The sequence below is a fragment of the Colobus angolensis genome, unplaced genomic scaffold, assembly GCF_000951035.1.
Source record: "Colobus angolensis palliatus isolate OR3802 unplaced genomic scaffold, Cang.pa_1.0 Scaffold51, whole genome shotgun sequence".
In the NCBI taxonomy this organism is placed as follows: domain Eukaryota; kingdom Metazoa; phylum Chordata; class Mammalia; order Primates; family Cercopithecidae; genus Colobus; species Colobus angolensis.
Genome location: NW_012118599.1, coordinates 5,042,811 through 5,067,049, shown reverse-complemented (window position 1 = coordinate 5,067,049; position 24,239 = coordinate 5,042,811). Strand labels below are relative to the sequence as shown.

Below are 24,239 nucleotides of genomic sequence, written 5' to 3'. Positions count from 1 at the left end.
ATCTGGGTTGGGGTGTGCACCTAGGAGGACCTCGTCTGAAGGGTATCCTGTCTTGCTTAGGCTGCAGCCTTCCAGAAAGAGCTAAGGGACCTGAAGAAACTCAGAAAGGGAGTTTTCAGGACCACTCGATGTGAGAATCATTTCAGAGTAACTTAATTCACCTCTATCATTTCAGAGTGAAAAATGTTGGCATTTAGAGCCTACCGATATGGTGGGCTTCCTCTCTGCCACTGAAGATATCTCAACCCTTCATTTTCAGTTGATGGTTTTATTGCTTTTTCCTGCCCAGAGGACTATGGAACAAACATTTAGTTAAGGAAAGTAAAGCACGGGTTCAAACTTTCTGCACCTGCCTTTAATACGCCATTGCAACAAGCTGTAGGTACGAGAACTCATTTTGGAACATAGTAGAAAAGATGAGAGAAAAAACCTATACAGTTATGCACCACTTGACAGTGAAGATACATTTTAAGAAATGTATCCTTAGACAGTCTCATCATTGTGCAACCATCATACAGTTTACTTACACAAACCTAGATGGTACAGCCTACCACACACCTAGGCTATATGGTATAGCCTGTTGCTTCTAGGCTACAAGCCTGCTGCTGTACTGAATACTGTAGGCAATTGTAACACAATGGTATGTATTTGTGTATCAAAACATATCTAAACATAGAAAAGGTACAGTAAAAATATGGTAATATAATCTTATAGGAACACCATCATATATGTGGTCCATCACTGACAGATACATTGTTATGTGGTACATGATTGCCTATTTAGATATATATGTATATACACATATATACAGTGTGAATATATATATCCCTATAAATACACATATACATATACGTACATCAAAGGCAGATAACTCAATTCTTCCCATTCTACTGGGGTTTAGGTGAAAATTAAAAAAAACAAATTAGATTATACATGTGTTCCAGAAGCTTACAAGTAGCCTGATCCTTAGTTACTGCTTTGTAAACTGTGGCTAGAAGTCGTTATTACAAAGCAATGCTTATGGGGCTCTCGTGCCATCTGGTGGTGAGTTCTTAGAAATAGCTATTTTTCTTCTCTAGATATTTCACTTCAAAGAATTTCAACAAGATTAATACATGAGGAAAGCAATGAAAGGAACAATAACAACAACAAAAAAAGGCAGTGGTGATGTGAACCTCTGAACAGCACAAAATGCCACTATTTTTAAACTAACTGATTCGGAATTAGTTCTCAAAGCGTAGTCCCCAGACCAGCAGAATCAGCATCAACAAGGAACTTCTTAAAAATGCAAATTCTCAGGTTTTTCCCCAACCCTACTGAATTAGAAATTCTGACAGTAGGCCCAGTAACTTTAACAATACTTCCAGGTGAATCTGGTGCTGCATTCTCAAGATTGAGAACATTGGTTTAAGCAACAAGATAGGTAGCTTTTCCTGACAAAAGTCTCACCTGTGTCTGCCAAGGCCAACAAGCATTCTTAGGAGAAGGGGCAGGTGTACAAAAGGCACTCCTTACTGTGCAGTGATGAGCGGGAGCTCCGTGCCACACCCCGCCAGCCAAGAGGTGACACTGTAGACCGGAGGGGATCCCACCACAGACACTGATTCCACCAGATTCTCCCCTGGGCGAGCCGCTCCAGAATCAGCTTGAGAAACTAGAGACCAGTGATCCAATTACTATCAAGTGACTCAAGATAGGAGACTTGCTGTGTGTAAAATCCCAATTGGAGATGTGAGTTACTCAGATCTCAGCACACACCAAAAGCATAGATTCCTACTTATCTGCTACCATAAAGAACACATGGAGAGGAGGCAAGAGGATAGGCCACTCCATTTAGTACAAAAAGGAAAATGCGAGGTCCTGATTTAAGGAGATGAAGATTGATTCCATAGAAAAGTTCAATAACCCCCCAGCCAGCAAAATGTCACTCCCTATGCTCTTGGAGGCACTCCTACACAGTTAATTTATTGCAGTGTTGCCTGCCACCCTTTCCTCCTTTCCTTCCCATAGCCCCTGGCATCTCTAGGGATGTTCAGGTGATCCTCTTAGGAGCACTAAACTCAGAGGCACATACAGGAGCATTTGGGTGTTTATCCACAGTGTGGAGCCAGCACGTGTACAGAAAGAGTGCAAGCTTTAAGAGAGACCACTGGTCGGGCCGGGCGCGATGGCTCAAGCCTGTAATCCCAGCACTTTGGGAGGCCGAGACGGGTGGATCACAAGGTCAGGAGATCGAGACCATCCTGGCTAACACGGTGAAACCCTGTCTCTACTAAAAATACAAAAAACTAGCCGGGCGAGGTGGCGGGCGCCTGTAGTCCCAGCTACTTGGGAGGCTGAGGCAGGAGAATGGCCTAAACCTGGGTGGCGAAGCTTGCAGTGAGCTGAGATCTGGTCACTGCATTCCAGCCTGGGCAGCAGAGCAAGACCCCGTCTCAAAAAAAAAAAAAAAGAGACCACTGGTCAAATCCTGATTTTTTCACTTCTACTGGATTCCCACTCAGCTAATCCACACACACTCCATTAGACTCAGTCTTCTTACGTGTGAAGTGGGGATTATGACATGCATGATTGATAGCAATCTACCTGACAAGGGGAGTTTAGTGAGATTTAAGATTTAAAATGATCAGCACAATATCAGTATCCTTTTAGCCTCCTCCCCAAGATTGGTTACAATGGAGACTTTAAAGAGTTTAAGGGCAACATCTTTGTATAATTCATCTTCTCATGCTTGATGCTTAGCATACGCTAGGCATAGAGCAGGTGGTCAATAAATGATTATTTGCTCAGCTGGGTAAAATCACTGAAGGTTCAGTTCCAGGTTCGGTGATCACTAGATTCCGATCTCCTCCACAGCCCTGCTGTGGGAATTGGGGCAAAATATTCAACTCCTTTTAGCCTTGGTTTCCCCATCCATAGGTGGGGATAATAGGACCAACTCATGGGCTTCTGAGAACTAAATGAGAAACAAATGGAAGCTACCACTGTCCAGTGCTAGTGGGAGATAAAAAGAAGCCTCATACGGGACATTAGGCAGGGGAATATCATCAAGTACAAAAATGAGATCACGTAAATGATTTACAATTAACTATGAATTTTGAGCCCAGTTGTGTAGTTTCTGTTGCCATTAAATAATTCTGAAAACAGAGCCACTGCCAGCAGGGTTAATGTGACAAAGTGGGAGGCAGACCGTTTCATGCATGCCACCACCATCTTCCCTCTTGTCCCTGCCCTCTCCCTTCCTGCTCCACCTCACCGCACCCCTGGATGATTGCAGATACACAGAGAATTTGGTGGCAAAGAGGTGAGGGCAGTAAGAAAAGGTTCTGAATCCTTGGCTTCAAGTGTTTGGAGAGGCAGAATGGCATTAAAGGAAGAGAAAAGAAAAACTGAACAGCACCTATTATCCAGTCCTGAGTTTTCCAACCAGTGGGCTCCAGTGTATGAAATATTGATTCCCTCAGCCTTCTGGAAATTGAGGTAGCACTTGGGGTCACCAAAGACCCCCCCAACCAGTTGTCTTGAGCACCAAAAAATTCAGGTAGTCACCTAGTACGTCGCTTGAGTAGTGTCATTTTCTAAGTGTGCCAGAGCACGAACAGGTTTGGAACAATAAGCAATGACCCAGATGTCCCCAAAACACTTAAACTATGGAAACAGAGAAGAGATGGGGTTTCGATGAGAATCGAAGACGATGTAATTTCAAGGCTGATAAAGAGTCTTCTTGCCACCCATCCCCAAGTTCCTCTGCCTTCAGTACTGCAATGTTTAGGCAAAAGACTGAAAAGTTGTACATTTTCTAAATCAAAATGTAAATGAAGGTATCATCTTTTTCTTCTTGGAGAGGGAAAGAAACTATAAAAAGTAGGCTAGCTAAGCTCCAAAGCCACAAGGAATTTGACAGAGAAGGAAACATGAGCAAAAGTTGGAAGTCTGAAGACACTGAGGGCAAACTACACCATTCTGCCTTGGCTGTGGGTGCATATCACAAACAGCCACTTCAGCAGGGCCCTGGAGGAGGACTTTGTCCCTAAGACTAGTGGGCAAGAGCCAGGTGAGACCACTGTGCCCAAGAGTGGTCAAAGGAAACTTCGGGAAGGAAAAGCCCAGGCCTGATCTCTAAATAATGAGTGGGAAGAGTCTGAAGAGACAGAAAGGACAAGGGCCTTCTCTCTGAAGAAGATGATTACCTTCCAACTCTCACTGCATCTGTCTTGAAGGTTGTAGATCAGACTCTTAGCCCATTTACAGGGACAGACACTGCTGTGTTCCTTCTAGCACCTGGTATGACATATTAACTCATGGAGAGGTGGAGAAATCCTGCTAGCCTAATGATGATAATAATAATAACAATAATTGCTTATATTTATTAGGCACTTTCTATGGACAAGACCAGTAAGGAGTGCTTTATATTAAACTTTATCTTCACAGTAATCTAATGAAGTAGAGTCCTTAGTATACCCATTTTACAGATGAAGAAACCAAGACTTCCCAGCAAGAAAGTGGGAAAACTGGAGTAAGAGTACAGATACCAGAAGCAAAAGCAAATAGTGGGAAAAATAGGAAAGAAGAGGGACTAGAGAGACATAGAACCAAAGGCACACAATCCCAGCCCCATCTGTTTTCTAGAGCCAAGGCAGGCAAAAAGGAGGATCACCTGTTCTCTCCTCATTAAAAAAAACAGTAAACCCCTAGCAGGAAAGTTTGAGGTAGGCATTTGACAGGCTTGTGGAGGAGAGAGAATTTGATGATTACCTGTTATGTTTGTGTCTGCAATAATAATTTCATCCACATAGAACAGGCCCGTCCCCTGCGCCAGAGGGACAAGGTCAATCTGATGAACCAGCACTGGGGAGTTTGTTGGAGGGGGCTGAAGATCTCCGGAGCAACACACACAAGTCTCCCAGAGGTCAGTGCAATGGAACTGCCAGCTGAAAAACAGCGTGGAGTGGAACTGGGCTCTCAGCGAGCACTTGCAGTCCTCTCCCGTTAGAGCCCTTGTTCCCAAACCTGGAGCGGTCTGCGGGCTATGCAGCCAGGAGAGAGACCCCATGAGCCCCTGTACCCAAGCAGTCCCGGGCGCCATGGGTACAAACATCCCACCCAAGATGGGCTCAGCTCAGCCTCGATATAACACCAGGAGTCACCTTTTAAGTCAATCATTCATCCATGACACACAATGTCAGCAGCATTTTCAAATTACAGTTTAACTGTGTGTCTTAAGCAAATTATAATGTTAGGCTATAGCCACAGAGAAGATTGAGACTTCTGGACATTACCAGTTTGATTTAGGTTTAAGACCATTTACAAGACCCATGAGAATTACGTGGAAAGCACTGAATCAAGGGATGAAGACGGCTGGATTTTATTCCAGGGTCACCAGCTGAATGAATTCTGATGAATCACAAGTTCTTGGGGCCCCAGATTTCCTTCACCTGTCACGTCAAAGAATGTTCTCTAAGGTTCCCCCAACTTCGCTGTTCTATGATTCTACTCCTATAAGAAATGTCAGACTCCCTCTAGGGAGTAGTATATTCTTAACAACTAACTGCTCTTGAGTCAAACTTTTTTGTTAAATAAAATATATTCAAATCCCCAAATCAGTATACGAGGCCCAAATATAAGACCATTAGTGCCTCAAGTGGGTCACTGTCCCCAAGAGAGCAAATCCTCCCAGCTGAACAAATTCCCACCACGCCTCCCCACCGATTAGCTACCTCTTGGGGCTGGTCCTCGTCAGACTCCAGTCACAGGTGGTGTTCTTTACCATGGTTTGAAAGCCAATTGTGAAGGACACAGTCATCTTCAGGATCTTGTTCATGTGGCCTTTGTATGCAAGACACAGCTATGGACACCAAATAAGTTCTTCAGTTCTATTAGTGCAAGAAGCAGTCATTCAAACAATATGTAGTGAGGAGCCCACATCCCTAGAACCTTGCCATAGGCTCTGAGAGAGTCAGCCCAGTTCCCGCCCTTCCAGAGCTTACTAGTGTAGCCAGAGAGACAAATAATTTAAATTGTTATTTACCTATCTAAATAAAACTGGGGAAAAATACAAATAAATACTTTTTCTGAGGCCAAAGAACAAAAACAAAACACATGTCATTAAACAGAGAGTTTTTAAATGCTTAGCACTGTGCTCGGCAGTGAGGATTTTAGATTATCTCACTTAAGAAAACCCCTTTTCTAACCCAATTACCTGTGCAACCTCGAGCAAGTAACTCAACCTCTCTGAGCCTCAGTTCCTCAACTCTAACTCCCCAGCATCCTTGGTTTCTAAAAAGCTATTGGCACGAGAAGACTTTAGAACACGAGTTTTCAACCCTAGCACTATCAATATTTTAGGGGCTGTTCTGTGCATTATAGGATGTTCAACAGCTTCCCTGGCCTCCATCCACCAGATGTTAATAGCACTTCCCCAGTTGAGACCACCAGAACTGTCTCCATGCATTGCCAACTCTTCCCTGGGGGGCAAAATCACCTCCATTGGGCGCCCCTGCAGAAGAGATGAGGCTGAAGAAAGGAGGAGCTCAAGCATGAACTATTTAGCCCCAACTCCCAAAGCAGCCCGACTAGGAAAAGACTAGAAACTACTGCCATGAGCTCCACCACTCCAGCGAAACTCACTCTGGTTCCCAAAGGGCAAATCAGCTGCACTTCTTTTACAAGGGTGGTGGAGCTATTGAAGCAAAGGATGTAAAAGGTGTTTGAGAAATGCACCAGACAATTCAATCCATCAATAATAACAACAGCTAGAGTAACAATAATTAGCCTTCACTGGGTCCTAACTGTGCAGGCACTTTACTACATTATCTCATTTAATCTATACCACAGTCCTGAGAGATAGACCACATTACTGTCCATTTTACAGATGAGTAAATGAAGGCAAACTGTACTTAAGACAGACATGGAAGGCACATTGGGTGTGGAATCAGGATTTAAAACCAGATTGTCCAATGACATGGTCTGCACTCTTAGAGATCAAAGAAAATATTGTAGTGAATAAAACCTTTCAGGGTCTCACAGCTAATATAAAGGCATTTCCAGGTAACAACACACAAGTGGGGGCCAGTGGTGTCTGTTCATACCTGAAACAGCAGTCGAGAGACCTAGAAACTCAGCCTGAAACACCTTGGGCAGATCACAGCAATCACTCCTTTGTGCTTCTGAGTTTTCAGTCTGGAATCCACAGACCAATACCAATCCCTACCTACCTGACCCGGAAGCACAAAGGCTGCTACTCACATGTGTATACTGATCTAGCCGATAGCCCTTCTGGGCAGCCGGGGGAGTTACAACAAGGTGTCGAGGCTGACGGAGGCTGAACCTGCCGCAGAAGGGTTCCGTACCACTGGTGAGGTCCCCATCAGAGTTGGAAACTTCTAGGCCTGGATGCAGTTCAGATAAAATAGAAAGACAAGCATAGATGTTAAACAAGACAGAGCTTCCCAACATGTGTGCATGAGGATTTTAGAGTATCTCACTTAAGAAAACCCCTGTTCTAACCCAATTACCCATGCAACCTTGAGTAACGCAACCCCTCTGAGACTCAGTTCCTCACCTCTAACTCCCCAGCATCCTTGGTTTCTAACTCAGTTAGGGGCAAAATTGTTGGCACAAGAAGACTTTAGAACAGGAGTTTCCAGCCTCGGCACTATTACTATTTTAGGGGCTGGATAATTCCTTATTGTAGGGGCTGTCCTGTTCACCATGATATGGGCCCCTCAGCCCTAGAAGAGCGGGCCACAGCATGAGTGGTCAGCACCTCTGGCTTGAAGGCTCCAGAGATAAGAAACGCATTCTGTGTTCCCTGGAGCCTTGAAAATCCTTTAGCATTTTCTCTGTGTAGCAGGATATGAAAAACTATTGAGAAGCAAAAAGACAAGGAATATCAAGATGGAAGAGGTATTCAAAAATAACTAGAATTTAGTTCACCTTAGTAGTAGTTTTAAAAACATACCCTCACATTTTAAGAATTTCTTAAGACCACTTTCTTAATTAGTAATTCCTTTAGATGTAATTTGAAGATTAGTATGGTTTTGGCTAGGTTTGCATGTTTCTGTTTCTCACCTATGTCTTTGACCTTTTCCCAGCATGTGGCATGGGGAGTATAGGAGGGTGCTGTACTCTACCTCACAGCCCAGGAGGAATGCCTTTCCTTTCTATTGATACCCACACTGAGCATCACCCTCCCAAGCACAGTGCCAGTCCCTCAGCCACTCAGTGTCCAAATCCAGATTGCATATTTTTTTTTACTGTTATCACCTTGGAGAGGAAATGGGTATTGTCCTCATTTTATAGAAAGAAAAAAGACCATGATGAAAAAGACAGAATGTGTGAAGCCAGGGACAGCACCTCGTTCAAATCCAAGCCGAAGAAGGATGTTAGCCCAAAGGGGTTCCAGTTTGCATTTTACTGCAAGTAACTCCTCAATGGTTGTTTGAATCTATTACAAAGGAAAAAATGCCAGGAATTTATATCATGAGCATAAAGACCACCCCCAGTTCTCTCACCCTCATCCCTCATTTTTTAAAGAAGTCTCCCACCAGATGGGCTGTGGCATTTGCAGGGATCGGCTGACTAGAGACATTGTCCCAAGTAAGGAAGAAGTTTCCTCTGCCTGACACATTCAGCACCTAAAAAAGTCAAGAGAGACAAGACTAAATGATGGTGCTAATTAAGCCAGAGAGACAATCTAAGAATACAGGACATTTCCTCCTCAGCTTGTTATTTCCTTCTTCTTCTTATAATTTTAACTTTTAAAATTTAAAAGTTAAAAAGTTAAATTTTCGTTATAATTGTAACTTTTCGATGCGCTACCATTCAGAAATCTCTGGAGAACACAGCATCATCGCCTAATGAGAACTTTTGTTAGAATAATATAAGTGTCAGTCTCCCTATTTATCTGTGCCCCTTTATAGAGAGTATGAGATGTAACAGTTGCCACTGAATGCTGCACTTTCAGCCCCTCTCACCAATTATTTTCTTCCAAGGGTAGCCCGGCAGGCAGAAGAAGCCCCATGGCGTGCACCCTCTCTTGGAGGCTTATGCAGTCTCTGCTTTGCTTCCAACACACTCCATATAGGGCACATTATACTTTTGCTATGGAGTAAGTTCTATGCAGCAGCTTTTTTTTTTTTTTTTTTTTTTTTTAGACGGAGTCTCACTCTGTCACCAGGCGGAAATGCTTTGGCGTGATCTCGGCTCACTGCAACTTCCGACTCCCTGGTTCAAGCAATTCTCCTGCCTCAGCCTCCCAAGTAGCTGCCATTACAGGCACGTGCCACCATGCCCAGCTAAATTTTGTATTTTTAGTAGAGAAGGGGTTTCATCATGTTGGCCAGGACGGTCTCAATCTCTTGACCTTGTGATCAGCCCGCCTTGGCCTCCCAAAGTGCTGGGATTATAGGCATGAACCACCATACCCGGCCAGCTTTTAATCTCTTAAATCACTTGTTACTTTCTACTTTGTTCTATGGTTATTTGTGTACATGTTTTACTATTAGACTGTAAGCTTTAGAAGGCAGAGTTCATATTGATTTGTCTTTGTACACCAAAAAGTGAACAACAAAAACTATAATACATAAAAACTGTTCAATGAAAATATGGGGCACAGCTGAGAGACCCAAAGGACACGACCTTTTCAAAGAAGACTTAGAAAACCCAGCCTATAGGGAAATACAGCCTGAATCAGTCAAAAATTATGGAATTTAATGTGTATACGCTCACATGCATGCATGCACACGTGTCAGAGCTGTGTTTAGAGGACCTTGTCTCTTTTCTGGGAAATAAGTTTCTAAAAGAAGACTTACTTGGAACTTAAATTCCTAAAACTAACTCAATGAGTAAGATAATCTCAGGAATAAGACATCACATTTTTGTAAACATCTTCACAATGCTGTTAGACAGACATCCTACTTCTTTGACAGCAAGGTTATAATGACCCCTCAGATCCCCAGGCTCCCAGTCAGTGCTCCGGCTATGCAGGACTTTATTCCTTCCAGAGTTCAGCTCCATGCGACTGGGAAGACACACAGACCTGTACTTCTGGAAGTCTCTGGGCTCGGGCTCGGATCTGGTGCTTCTCCCGAAGGTAAGTAGTGACCACATCAGGATTCAGCCAGGTGTTGTGAATCTGGACACCAATCCTCATTCCCCTGCTTGGGGCTATCCCATGATGCTCTGCTTCCAGGTAGTACTTGGCTCCACCCAACAGCTCCAACTTGGGAGTCTTCTGCTGCCAGGTCCCTTCATCTGTATTCTGCTCCCAGGAGTCAAACCAGTCAGCAGTGCCAACGCTGATGGAGGCCACTTTCACCTGTGCCCAAATAAGCATATCATGATCAACACTATGAAGCTTCCAGGCATCTCTTTCTCAAACACTAAGTGTCTGAACTGCTACTAACAAGAGAGTTTTGAACTGATCTGTCTTTTAACATATTAACCCAGTTACCTCGGCCCTGTGGCTATTTACGCTTCTCCAGCTCTCTATCTACCTACCTGTCTATCTATCATCTCTTTCAATTGAGTAGTATTCAAATGAGACTAGATGGGCCATGTTCAGAGAAGGAAAAACCAACCTAAACCCTAGGATTACATGACATTATGGAGAAGCTAGTATTAAGCCCTTCAGAGACCTGGAATGACTTGATCACATCAAAATCTATGACATTTCTCCAACCAACTAGCAAACCAATTTCAGAGAAACATATTAATAATTTGAGGAAAATATTGTGATTCTTTGTCAATGGCATAACTGCATTTTGGCTGCTATTAAAGGCATCTTTTCTTATCTTTCAATGTTGATGGGGAATTCCTACATATAGCTGCCTTCATCGCCACCCAAAATTAGTGGAAAAGGCACAAGTTTTGGAGTCAGGTAAATTTGGGGTTGAATCCTGAATGTGCTTTTTCGCTATCCAAGTGAGCTGGGCACACAATCTTTCTTTTTTTCTTTCTTCTTTTTTTTTTTTTTTTTTTGAGACAAGGTCTCACTCTGTTGCCCAGACTGGAGTGCAATGGCAGCCATGACTGCCCAAGGCTCAGGTGATCCTCCCGCCTCAGCCCCTCAAGTAGTTGGGACTACAGGCATGCACCACCATGCCTGGCTAATTTTTGTGATTTTAATAGAGACAGGGTTTTATCATGTTGCCCAGGCTGGTCTCAAACTCCTGGGCTCAAGTGATCTGCCTGCCTCAGCCTCCCAAAGCACTAGGATTACAGGCATGAGCCACCACACCTGGCCCACACAATCTTTTTAAACCTCAATTTCTTCATGTGGAAAAGATATATACACATGTCTTTAGATATATATGTGTATATACACACAAACACATACATAATATATATGCATATATGCATACATTTTGCAGAGATGTGGTGAAAACTAGAGACAGGTTCTGTAAAAGATGTAGCATAACATTTGGCTTACAGTGAGTGCTCAATAAATAGTAGGTTCACATTCAACCAAGTTCTTTTTCAACAATTAAAGTTCCTGATCATCCAATGGCATGTTAAAACTATCTGTAAAACAGAGAGCCTTAACTTTGATTCTTTCTTTCTGCATGGGTATAGGACTGCCAACAGAGAAAAGGAAAATAAGAAGACAGTGAATACCTTGGTCCTTGGTTCCTCTGACCAACTGAAATGCAAGGAAGCTTGGCTGTCTGCCTGAATCCAGAAAGTGTAATTATTTGTCTCTGGAGCCACAAAGAACCCGCTGAGCCGTGCTCTGTAAAGCGGAAAAACATAGAGTCAAGCAAGAGTAACCAAGGCCTGAATCACTGAACCAACAAATAGCTGCCCTTGTACTTTGTCTTCTTTTATGGTAATGAAGAAGAACAACCTGATTCTTATGCCACATGATTGTCCAGAATATTCTAGAAAAAGATATAGTACCTGCCTAGTCTCAAGAGCCCAATACCTCTCTACACTGGACACAAATCCCCTTGCTGTTGTGTCATGTTTGGGAAAGTCGTAGCCACAGCACACAGCTATATGGAGACTTAGCTGATAAAACCACCTAACCCAGCTACTGCAGACCCTGGATCATGGTAGAAGCTCAATCTATAGTAAATATGATTCTTATTATTAGAAATAAAGACAGATTGCTTATCAGAGTTTGCTCTGAGCTTACCAGCAACTGCAACACCTGCAAAGAGTATTTTTCTAATTAAAAATATTATGATCCACAGATAAGAGTCAATTCAAAATGTCAAGAATTTCAAATTAAAACCCATCAAAGGCAGCTTTGAAGAAGATTACAGGCAATTTCATGAAACCTTTTTTAAAAAATCATATTTTTAATATTTAAATTCCAGCAATCTAATACTATAGGCAGACACAGTTAAGGAACTAATTAGACTGCCCAAATAAATACCAAGAATATTTTCTAATGATACTATTTTCTTAAATCTTCAGATGACCAATATAAAGATGTTTTTAAATTTTGCTTTAATGTATATACATTATCTTTATTTTGAGAGAATTTTATACCTAAAACAGCTTCAAAAATAAATATTTTAAAGATCCATCAGTATAATTACATAAACTTACCAATAAATAAATAAATATTCTAATTTTTAATTTAAAATTTTTAGATTTTAAAGAGATTAATGAGAGAGGGAATGGAGAATTAGTTACTACCTGACTTGTGGTTCCTCAAAATGGCAGTTAAAGGGACATACCCCACAAGACCTACTGTAGAAGTCAAAATGTTCCTTTGCCTTTTGGGGTAGGCTGACTCACTCCTTAACACTCCCAAATACACCAAATGTAGCTGAAAGATTTTCCTTTGAACATTATTAAATGGTCATTAAAAACTGTGATAAAGGTGAATTATTAGGTGCTACAATGGACCACAAATTAACTGCCACATTTTTGTTTATTTGTTTCTTTGTTTAAGGACGGAGTCTCACTCTGTTGCCCATGCTGGAGTGCAGTGGTGTGATCATGGCTCACTGCAGCCCCTGACTCCTGAGCTTAAACAATTCTCCACTTCAGCCTCTCAAGTAGCTAGGACTACAGGTGCACACCACCACACCTGGCTAATTTTTTATTTTTTACTTTTTAGAGACAGGGCCTAGTCTCAAACTCCTAGACTCCAGCAATCCTCCTGCCTCAGCCTCCCAAGTAGATGGGATTAAAGACTCAAGCCATAGCATCCAGCCTTAACTGCCACTTTAAAACCATAAACTCTTGGTTAAGTACCTAGTAAGCAAGGCTTCAGGAGACACTGCTCACAGATTACCAACCCTACTTGGCTTATTCAATGCCTAAAAATTCTCTAAGCTTTTCATTTCAAATTGAGTTGAAATCTAGTAGATTGGTACAAAAATAATTGCAGTGTTTGCCATTACTTTCAATAGTAAAAACTGCAATTACTTTTGCACCAACCTAATAAAATGGTAAAATATTTGGAGGAGGTCACAGACTGGCTAAAATTCACACTCAGGAGTCACAGCCATCCTCTCTAAGAAGGATTTCAAAGGGAAAAGAGAGCCATCATTCGGTAAAGGATCCACCCTTCAACATATACACTGAGAACACACTAACAAAACAGTATGTCTAGGCAATTTTCAAGCTTTTATATTTTTAAGCTTACTTTAGAATACTGGAAATTTTGGCTACATCCTTGAAGAGACTAAAAAGACTGAAGGAATTACACACTATTAAACGGAATATTATAGTCATGATGCCATTACTACTACTGAAAACAACGTCTCACAGAATCCACAAGAGTTTCCCCTGCTCTACAAGGGCCATTGGGTTGACCTTCAGCCATTGGGTTGACCTTCAGCATTGGAAGGTTGTTCCTATAGTATGCTGCCTAGACTTTGCTCCCTTATGTACCCAAAGGGCATATTCTTGGATCTTTCTTTGGCGTCAACCAGATGTTAGTTTTACCTCTTAACCATGTACCTAAAGCATGTTTTACCCTGCTGTTTTTCAAGTCTCCTAGCTCAGCTCAGTATTCTAGCTGATAATCACTTTCAAAACAGATTGTAAACTAAGTTGTGGAAAATACAAATTTTACATATTGATCAAAATTTGTCCCTGCACTAGCATGGCCAACACTGATTGAGAATACGGTCAAACTCTATTGTTGTTGAATTGGCTGGTGTTATAAATTCCTGGAAATCTCGATGCCTTCCTTATCTGTCTCCTAGCCTCACCTATGTTAGTAAAGATGCTTTTGATGTGGACTCCCACTTTTCCTACAACATACCTGAAAGGTTGTCCTTCCTTTGACCAAAACCCAAATGGAGAAGTGGCATTAGGGACAATCTGCCACCTGTACCCTGGGGTGGCTTCAGTCAGTTCCAATCCCTCAACAGCATCTCCAACTTCAAAAAGAAGCCCTCGATTGCCTGTAAGACATGTAGACGTCATAAACATTACAGGGCACACCTTCCCAAATTGGGGAACTACTTTATTTCGAATTGCAAGGTGAAAGATGACCCAGATACTACCTGTAAAGGTGAGTCAACCTAGAGCCAGACAGAGTAGTTATATGAAAGGTTCTGTAGTTAATATGAAATACAAATGTTCTGGAAAGCAGTAAACATTCCCTGGGGTAGGAGTTAGCCTTTTTAGCAAGAGTGCCTAGAGAAGAGAACCAAGTTCTGGAGAAAATGTGAATGCGCAAACAGAAGCTGAGGCTGAATAAAAGGAGGACAGTGTGATTGCGTGCTTGTGCCGTGGCTTGCTTTTGTGCTTCCCAAAGCCGGAAGTGGGCTTCAGTATCTTTTAAGGCCCAGTTCAGCAGGGAAATTCAATTCTCTAAAGTCCTTTTTTTCCCATAACATTGGCAATCCTTAAGTTTCTCAAGTGCCATGGCCTCAATTTGTGGACCTGCACACAGAGCCAAATATGTGTCATGCTGCTATTATGTGACATTTTAAATGATATCATATTAATTTATATTTTGTATTAAGCAAACTCCGAGGCCAAAGGCACAGGTACAATCAATATTGAATACTAACTTGAGCTAAGGGTAAAACTCTGGAATCACAGAAGTGTAGCTTTGAGCAAATTCCTTGATGTCCTTGTATCTTCATTTTTCTCATGCATCAAAATGGGACCAATAATAAAATAGCAATAATACACTAGGACTAAGGGAAAATATATACTCCAAGAGCCTGGAATACGGTAAGTGCTCAATAAAGGTAATTATGGTAATTATTATTTTAAACTAATACTGTTGTTCCTCAATAACTCCTAAAAGGGAGAGGTGGATAAGGAATAAACAGAAAAGTAAGAGCATATTTCGAAAATATTACTTTAAACCAGGATTTCTCAACCTCAGCACTATTGATATTTTAGGCTGGGTAACTGTTGTGAGGGCGTGTCCTATGCATTGCAGAATGTCTAGCAGCCTTCCTGGCCTCTGCCCACTAGATGTCAGTATCATCACCACCACCACCACCTCCAGTCTAACAGCCAAACATGTTTCCACACATTGCTACGTGTCCCCTGAGGGGCAACATTGCCCCTGGTTGAGAACAGTTGGTTTCCGTAGTAATTTGCCCAGCTTCTGTGGAAGAAACTTCAAAAGCCCTTCATAAAGGACATCACTAACTGTCAAAACCAGCTGCATTCAGGAAATTATCCTACCACTACCCAAGTAGCTAAAGCAGGAAACTCAAAAAGGGAGCAGACTCTCTATTTCCTGACAGGAAACACACATTATCTCGATTACTTGTTTCAGTAGTTTTGTTTCCTTGGATGGGAGCTTTCACTGAGTAAAAACTGCAGATCTGGGAGCTGGAGAATTCTCAAGCCAAAACTTTGCATGCATTTTCATACCTGAATGCCCTTTCTTTAGAAAGGTTTTTTTCCCCTGCTGGGCAACTTTCCTTGTAGGTACTGTGCCTCTAGAGTTGACTCTTGCTGCCTGGAGTTTAACCATTAAGTCAGCCTGTGGTTCTGAGCTGGGTAACACACCAACTGCCTTTCATCCCTGACTACACTTGAGTCTTCAGTTCTAATGCTCAGCAGAAAAGTGTTCCAGTGTTGCGCTCTTAATTTGCTGCTGTGGGGTGGACACTTTAAACAGAGAAGGACAGCTGGAAGCTGCCTTGTCTCCTCCATTTCTGCCCACTTCAGGCATAACCTGGTGGCAACATCACAATACATCCCTGTTTCTCAAAGCAGCAGACAGATGCCCACAGGGGAGAAAAATTCATATTTAAATACATCCCATTGTGCCCCACTCTCTGGCCTTGTCTAATGCTGTTGTTTTGAGCATAGCCGAGCACACTCTAATGCTCCTGTCTTCTTAGCCAGTGGACATGCAACTGACCCATTGAATGAAGGCGGGCAGTTTGGGGGTTTCCTCCAGTAGCTATAACAATATCTTGAGGGCAGTTATGCTTTCTAGACCATGGTCTCTTCTGGATGCCACTGGCCATACAGCCGGCTGGGGCTAGAAGTGCAGTGTCACTAAGCACCTGAATAAAACTAAGAGCCTTCCTGAAAGGAGAGCCTTGACAATGGTATCGTGGACCCAGGGCTCACTGAGTTAGCCAGTCAGATAGATGAGACAGAATTCAAACCCTTTTATTTCTACTCATCAGCCCCTCACGATTAAAGATATACAGAGTTTATTGAACAGCCCTGGTGGCTTCCTTACCTGGCTGAGGGGTGGTGAGCCTCGCATCTTTACCTGGAGCCCGAGTGGTGCACTCAATCTTCCTGGGAGACACGTGTCTAATATCACATGGAATGCCTAAAGGGAATTAAAGAAATTTATGTATGTGTGTGTATATGTGTGTGTGTATATATAATTGCATATATATGAAGGCGGGCAGTTTGGGGGTTTCCTCCAGTAGCTATAACAATATCTTGAGGGCAGTTATGCTTTCTAGACCATGGTCTCTTCTGGATGCCCCTGGCCATACAGCCAGTGTACTGGCCATACGGCCATACAGCCAAATATATAATTGCATATATATACACACACACACATACAGAGAGAGAGAGAGAGGCAGTGGGGAGATGTGATGGCAAGACCAGACTGAAGTAGACAGGCTCCTATTCTAAGGCAAAGGGCTGGGTGTAGATGGAATAGCGAAAGTTGTCACCCCAATTGAAGGAGAAAAGAGAGATTGCAGAGCAGCAGAGCATAGGGCAGCTTGAAGTATTCAGAAGGAAAGCCATGCAATGAAGTGCTCTTCATTGAGGATGTACTGAACCACTTGGCTGAGCATGGGAGATAAGTGTGACATGACAGTGTGAGGACACCCTTGGTGTCACTGACTACAGAAGCATCCCACCTACTACAGGACCTGGCAGAGCAAAAGGCTCTAGATAGGTCCACAGAAGGGTTTGCCAAGTTTGGGGTGTGGGTGATTTCCAGAATAATCTGTATAGCAAATGCCCACCCACTCCTGATTGTCTACATCAAGATAGTTAACAAGGGAGAGCGAAGAGAGGGGCTGTTTTTAGTAGGAGTAAACCTTTGTTAAGAAGCAGTTGTATTTCTTTCTTTCTCTTCACTCACAAGATGGGGCACCTGAGGGAATTGCCTATGCATTGTGAGTGTGTCTGCAGGACATTCTGTTCCTCTGACCCATGTACTGCAGGATCGAAATCCTACCTGTTCTCAACCAAACACATGACTTATCAAACATGATAAGTCAGAAGGGGCAAATCTTGCTTCCTCCTGTATCTCTCATGCCATACAGACATATAATCTCCTAGGGCATCTAAAATTATGAACTATTTTCAGCCATTTCAACATAGTTACCTGCAATGGTAACCTGGGCAGAATTGTCAAAGAAGTCTCCTGTAATTGTGATGTCCGTTCTTCCCCCAAGGCTCCCAGTTTCTGGAAACACAGATAATATTTCTGCAAGAGTTTAAAAGAAAAAAGTAAGCTTCCAAATATAGATCAGAATGTGACCCAGATAATAATAATAGGATATACATTAATAATTTATTTCTTACTTTAACTTTCTAAGTTCAGCAACAGTTGAAAATTTTTTCTAGTAGTAACTGTTTAAAAATGCACATAATAAGAAAAAGATCAGAAGTATACATTATCCAGGATCAATATTTTCCAATTGGAAGGGGAAATGTGGAGTCATTCATGGTATCAGCAAAAGCCCCTAGGTACCATGATGTTTTCTCAGAAAATCTGTCTCCTGACCTCAAGGACAATATTGACAAGTCAGGGAACAATAAGTTACAGCACAAGGAGGAATCAACTTTGAGTACACTGGGAAAGGCTTCAGTTCACCCACATGAATCTGTAATTCACTCTAAGCAGGAGAATGAATTTCACTGTCTTTAGGACCCTCCCATTCTTCCCCATACTGAATGTTCCTTCCCCACATGCACCTCACACCTCAAACCCAGTTCTTTCATGCTGCTCCTGATTGTTTAAAACTGCCTACGGTGGCCAGGTGTGGTGGCTCAGGCCTGTAATCCCAGAAGTTTGGGAAGCTGAAGCGGGTGGCAGGTGGATCACCTGAGGTCAGGAGTTCGAGACCAAACTGACCGATATGATGAAACCCTGTCTCTACTAAAAATACAAAAATTAGCTGGGTGTCGTGGTGTGCACCTGCAATCCCAGCTACTTGGGAGGCTGAGACAGGAGAATTGCTTGAACCCAGGAGACGGAGGTTGCCCTGAGCTGAGATGGCGCCACTGCACTCCAGCCTGAGTGACAGAGTGAGACGCTGTCTCAAGAAAAAATAAAAGAAAAAAGAAAAAAAAGGGAAATTGCCTGCAGTAATATGACACATAGTCCCCAGAATTTAGCTTTATCTCATTCTTTCCTCTCCATTATCAAGCTTTGACATTTCTAAGATTCATTCCCTCCAGAGAAAAGAGGAGTTACATTTTGTATAAACTGAAGGTACAAAGGCTAATGATGAATGGTTACCACTGAAAAACAGACATTTTAGGAGGTTATTTTATAATGCTTTTTCCCATGTGACAAAGCAGAGGAGACATGGAGGCAAAGATTGATCCCTTACAGTCAGATACCAAAATTCACCGCTAATCATAATAACCCCCTCTTTTAACTTACTACTTTAAAATTTCTTTTTTTTTACACTAGCACTGGAATTTTGTATTAGCTTTATGTAGAGATCAACACATTCTTTTGTCATGCATTCAAAATTACACAGCTCAAAGACAAAACAATTTATGAAATTCTTAAACTTTTAACATAGTTGTAGATATTTGGTAATTTTTTCAACATTCACAGAGCACCTATTATGTGGTATACTAGGGATATAAAGATGAATACGAAGTAATTCTTGTCCTCAAGAAGATCAGCATCATAAAGCAGGTGTGCAAAACTATCATTTCATACCTTGGGTTGGAGAAATGAGAGAGTATGTGGAACAATGAGAAGTTTAGGAGTAGGATGGGAGTATTGAGGTGTAGAAGAAAATGTTTAGAGATGACACTAATCTGAGTCTTAAAGGATGAACTAGAAGTGGCCTAGCGAAGAGGAGGAGAGGGCATTTAAAACGAAAGATGGCCTGAGCGTGGAGAGAAGAAATTGCACAGTGCCTGCAAGTGTTGCTGGAGTAAGAAAGAGAGAGAGAGAGAGCTGGAGAAACAGACAAGGAGGACGTCAGAAGTTTGGCCCATTTCCAGTAGGGAATAGCAAGCCATCAGAGGATGGTGAGTAGGAGGGAACTATGCATCAGACATATGCTTGATGTAGAGAATGTGGGGGAGGGGCTTGAAGGGGCAGAGGGCAAGTCGGGGCGTCTAGAAACCACTGCAGCATGTAACACAAGAGGTGATGGGGTCCAGAAACAGACAGTTGCTGTACAGATACATCATAAATAAGAGATAAAAACTGGCAGACATTGTGATTGAACAGATATGGAAAGAAGGAGGAAAGAGAAATCTTGGATGAATTCCAAGGTTCTTGCTCCTCTACCTCTTTAGACGACTTTTAGAATAAGAAGGATAAGCACCGCTTTGTCCATTTTAGAGATGCTTAATTGAGGCTCAGAAAGCTTAAAAGGCTTAACCACGCTCAACTAGTGATTGAATGTCAGCCTCTGAGGAGCTCAGCTCAGGGCTCTTCATGGCTGTCCATACCCTCTCTTCCTACAGCCTCCTCTGCTCTGAAGAAGTTCTGGCCTGTGAGTCCTGATCCCAAGAAGACATTGGCTCTGGAAATGTAAAAGCACTGTGTCGTCAGGGATACCTGTCAGCCTGTCAATCATTTCAGGGTTTGATAGTGACGTGCAGACTCACAGAAACCTTGGAGTGGGGTGGCAAGAAGAGTGTACTTCCCACCACATATTGGCATAAGATTTGGAATTGGAACTAAATGTTCTAGCAGTAAAACCTTTGGCTTTGGACAAGATGCTTTGTTTGTCTGAGTCTGTTTCCTCATCTGTAAAATCGGGCTAATATTAATCCATCTCATAGCTCAGTGAAATAAATATTGAGATTTTTATGTAAAGCACTTAACAAAATCTGACATTCTTCCTGTAGCAGCCATCACTATCACTATCACCTTGGGCGCTTCTTCAAACTTACCCCAAACAGACGAGTTATACTGTTTAAAGAAAGGAAAAATCAGGGTGAAAATTCAGCTGTTGCAGGACTAGGCTATCTAGAGAGCAAATGACATTTGCTCCATGGCCTGTGAATTATCTTGCACTTTTGACAAAGGTAGATTTTGATTGCTTCCGGAATCTGAACCTACCTCACACAGTTCTTCAGTGGCTGTGTGACAGTATTCCATTCTAGAATCTAAGTATTCTTTAGTAGCCAGCTTTCTACTACCAAATTGAGTTCACAATTCCATGCAAGCTTCCAATTCTCACATTCTTTTTTTTTTAGTATGAGGGTTTACTCATCAGATGGTAACAGAACAGCTTAATGTCAGTATTAGTCATAAATTGTTGAATGAATGTTCAGAGATGGATGTTGAAGTAACTGGAAAGATGTGGTTTAAGAGTTTTTAAGTGCCATCTTTTTTCTTTTACTTTCAGAACATACAATAAGGCAAGACTCTTCTTTCTTTTATTCAGTTTATATCGATAGACTTTGTACAGAAATATATTATCAAGACTCTTTTAATATATTAACTAAACCTGACATGGATACAAGCAATTTAATCTCAACCAAAACCACAAGGCTGTCTATGATTGTAGGGATTGCTTTGGGTGTTAATGGTCATCAAGAAATGGCCAAAAGATAGGGAAGGAGGGGCCAACGTTGAGTGAGGCACAAGGGAAGGGATACTTCGTAAAGGCGAATAGTACCTGAGTGTGTCTGGTATAGGAAGAGGTCCTGTTTAGCACTGATCAGCCATGCCTTCTTGTGGATCATTGACCTTCGAAAAAGACAAAGTTCTGTTTTGAATGAAAATATCATCTGGGATTGCATTTTTTTTTTAGTTGGCTGCCTGAAAGGAAGATTAGGATCTTCCTTCTATCGATCTTTAGAACAGTTGAAATAGCAGCTCCCTTGGATGACTAGAGAACAATACCACTGGGACAAAGTTGTTTTCTGATATGTAAAATTATCATATGGGAATAATGCCTGCTTCATAGTGTGCCACAAATGTTCAATGAAATGATGAGTGTGAAAGGGCCTAGTCCTTAGTTGGCCTATAATCAATACTCAATAGACATTAATTTTATTTCTCCCAAAATGAGAATGAGAGAAAATCTCCATACTTTGGGCTGTAGAGCTACATATAATTGCCACTGTCATTACTATGCAATTATTATCAACTAGACCCTGCACTTTTAACAGAAACACTTGTCAAATTATATAGAGGCAAAATGTAAGGTAAGGATTCAGAAATCCAGAATCCTGATTTGTCACTTCAAAGTGTGATGAAATGTGGACCCCTTCCCTTTTGAAGAAGGCACTTCCTGGATGGTACAATGTATTTCATGAAACCATGTTCCTTATAAGATACTTGTGACAGTTTTCAACCTACAGTACTTGGAAATTACTTAAGATTTAATTTCTAAAATTCTGCACCACCACCACATTGAAACACACATTGCCTACAGATTAGTGACGAGGACACAATTTTTTTCACCGAGGTAAAAAAAGTCAAGGAGGTACATGTGGTCTCATTATACTATTCTGTTTGTATATGTTTAAAATTTTCCATCATAAAAAGATAAAGAAAGCAAGATGAGAGAGATAGATAATATAAAATGAAGACAAATTTGCCTATTTCTATACCCAGTTACTTACTTTCCTTTATTAAATACTGAGAAGCTAACATTCTGGGAGCCTGTAACACAAAGAAACACACATTAACTCAGGCATCTGCATGAATCTTCTGGGCCAGGCCATCGCTTTCATAAGTCCAAAGACTCCAACATCATCAAATTACCACCCAAACCTGTAATTTATTTAACCCCGCCACCAAAACAACACCTCATAAGCTTAGCATCATTAGCAATGTGGTCTTCTAGCAATAAAAGGGCAAATGTAGTATTGCATAGCAGGGAAGAGCCCAGGTTTGGAGTTAGATGGAGCACTTCAATTTTTCTCACCTGCAAAGCCAAAATAATCCCACCAACTTCACAGGTGTGTGAACATTAAATTAGTTTCTGTATGAGTTGTTTCATATAGTAGTGTTTTCCAGGGAATTCTTAACAAATAGTAATTATTGTTATTATTATTATCCTCATGTGAACCAATCTTGCAATTGTTTTTGTCTGGATACAGAGAAAGAAATGGATAAGAGTTTAAAATTATGTTACTTCTCTAACAGACCGATGTAATCGCCTTCCACATGGCACTGCAGAGTCCCAAGACCATGGTCCTCCTGGATAGGATACCTACGGAAAAGACAAACGGAGGTAAGAATGACCAGACAACTCACCACCAGAAGATCTGACTCTTTAACCAGGAAAGTAGAAAGCAAAAGGAAAAACAAATTTGCCAGAGAAAATGGTAGGTACTGAAGGTATAATGAGTTCATTAGGGCAAATAATTAGTGTATATATAGGGTAATACTAGTTAGTAATACCCTAAGCATTTGCCCTAATACTAACTAGTATTGCCCTAAGCATTTGGTCCTTTCTTTTCAAATATGTCATATGACAAGTATAACAAAACCTTTATTTTTAAAAAATGTTATCAAGTATGAACCCCATAAAGGACAATTCTGACCAAACAAAATGCAGACACAAGGAAGACTACACACAAGTGTAGAATTTGGCTCTACTATACACCAGTCTGAAAAAGTGAAACCATAGAGTGTCATTCTTGTAATGGTCTCAAAGGAAGGGCAACCCACCTGTCCAGAGTGAAGTAAAAATACGGTAAAACGTTGGGTATTTAAACTGGAGAGTGTAGAAACTTATTCCTAAATTTTTAAGTTATTTCTACCTTTGGCTAGTCACTGAAGTATAGTGGTTAAGATCATGAACTCTGGGAGCTGATTAGTTAGACAACGTTCAAATCTCAGGTCTGCCACTTGCTCTCTGTGAGACCTTGCGCAAGTTACTTAACTTCTCTGTTTCTCAAATTCCTCATCTATAATGTGAGACTAGTAATCATACATATTCCCAAGATTATTGGGTGACTTCAATGTAAAGCATTCAAGCAGAGCTTGGCCTATAGTAAGCCGCTAACAAATATTAGCTACGTGTTTTCAAGGAAGGTTTTTGGCATCCACTTCAATATGCACTTTGAATCAATCCCTGTGTCTTTTTCAGTAGTCTAAAGATAAGGCAGTAAATAGCCATGTGTGATTTATATTTTAAAAAAACAGATATGTGGTGAGTGGGTAGAGAAAAATAGAGAGAGTGTGTGTGTTGTATCCATGTGGAAGAACTTACAAGCATATGCATTGGCAAGATAAATAAGACACTCACCAGCTTCCCGTCTGCCTATTTATAAGAGAACAAGGAGTAACCCATTTGTCTCCTTGAGCTTCCAAGATCACTGGGCTGGATTTTTAAAAAAAGAAGAAAAGGAAAACAAAAGACAAGGGATAATTGTGCAATGCTCCCAATAAACATTCCTCAAAAAACTCAGAGGAAACATGGCTATGAACATTCTCCTCTGGATTTTTCTGCACTATTGCAAGTGGCTGAAGGCGGATGTCAAGTCAAATTCTCAACAGAGAGTAGGGGTGCACTCATGGCTCATGCTTTCACACTAAACAGAAAATATTTCTCCCTTCCCAAAAAACCTTCATCATCTCCACACTGGCTATATCATCTCCACACTGGCTATATTGGTTCTACACAGAGATAATATTGCATTTATGCCTTTAT

At 41.5% G+C, this 24,239-nt stretch overlaps 1 protein-coding gene across 1 annotated transcript in view; it reads right to left on the bottom strand.

The window, feature by feature from the left end:
- PKHD1 (polycystic kidney and hepatic disease 1 (autosomal recessive)) overlaps positions 1 to 24,239 on the bottom strand; it is a 475,948-nt gene that overhangs the window by 439,351 nt on the left and 12,358 nt on the right. Inside the window, 15 exon segments of the mRNA XM_011960244.1 lie at positions 1,516 to 1,654; positions 4,756 to 4,931; positions 5,718 to 5,845; positions 7,246 to 7,388; positions 8,356 to 8,446; positions 8,547 to 8,636; positions 10,040 to 10,318; positions 11,617 to 11,731; positions 14,228 to 14,369; positions 16,634 to 16,729; positions 17,750 to 17,851; positions 21,249 to 21,319; positions 22,201 to 22,240; positions 22,729 to 22,793; positions 23,835 to 23,909. Of these exon segments, the coding sequence (XP_011815634.1) occupies positions 1,516 to 1,654; positions 4,756 to 4,931; positions 5,718 to 5,845; positions 7,246 to 7,388; positions 8,356 to 8,446; positions 8,547 to 8,636; positions 10,040 to 10,318; positions 11,617 to 11,731; positions 14,228 to 14,369; positions 16,634 to 16,729; positions 17,750 to 17,851; positions 21,249 to 21,319; positions 22,201 to 22,240; positions 22,729 to 22,793; positions 23,835 to 23,909 (1,752 nt within the window).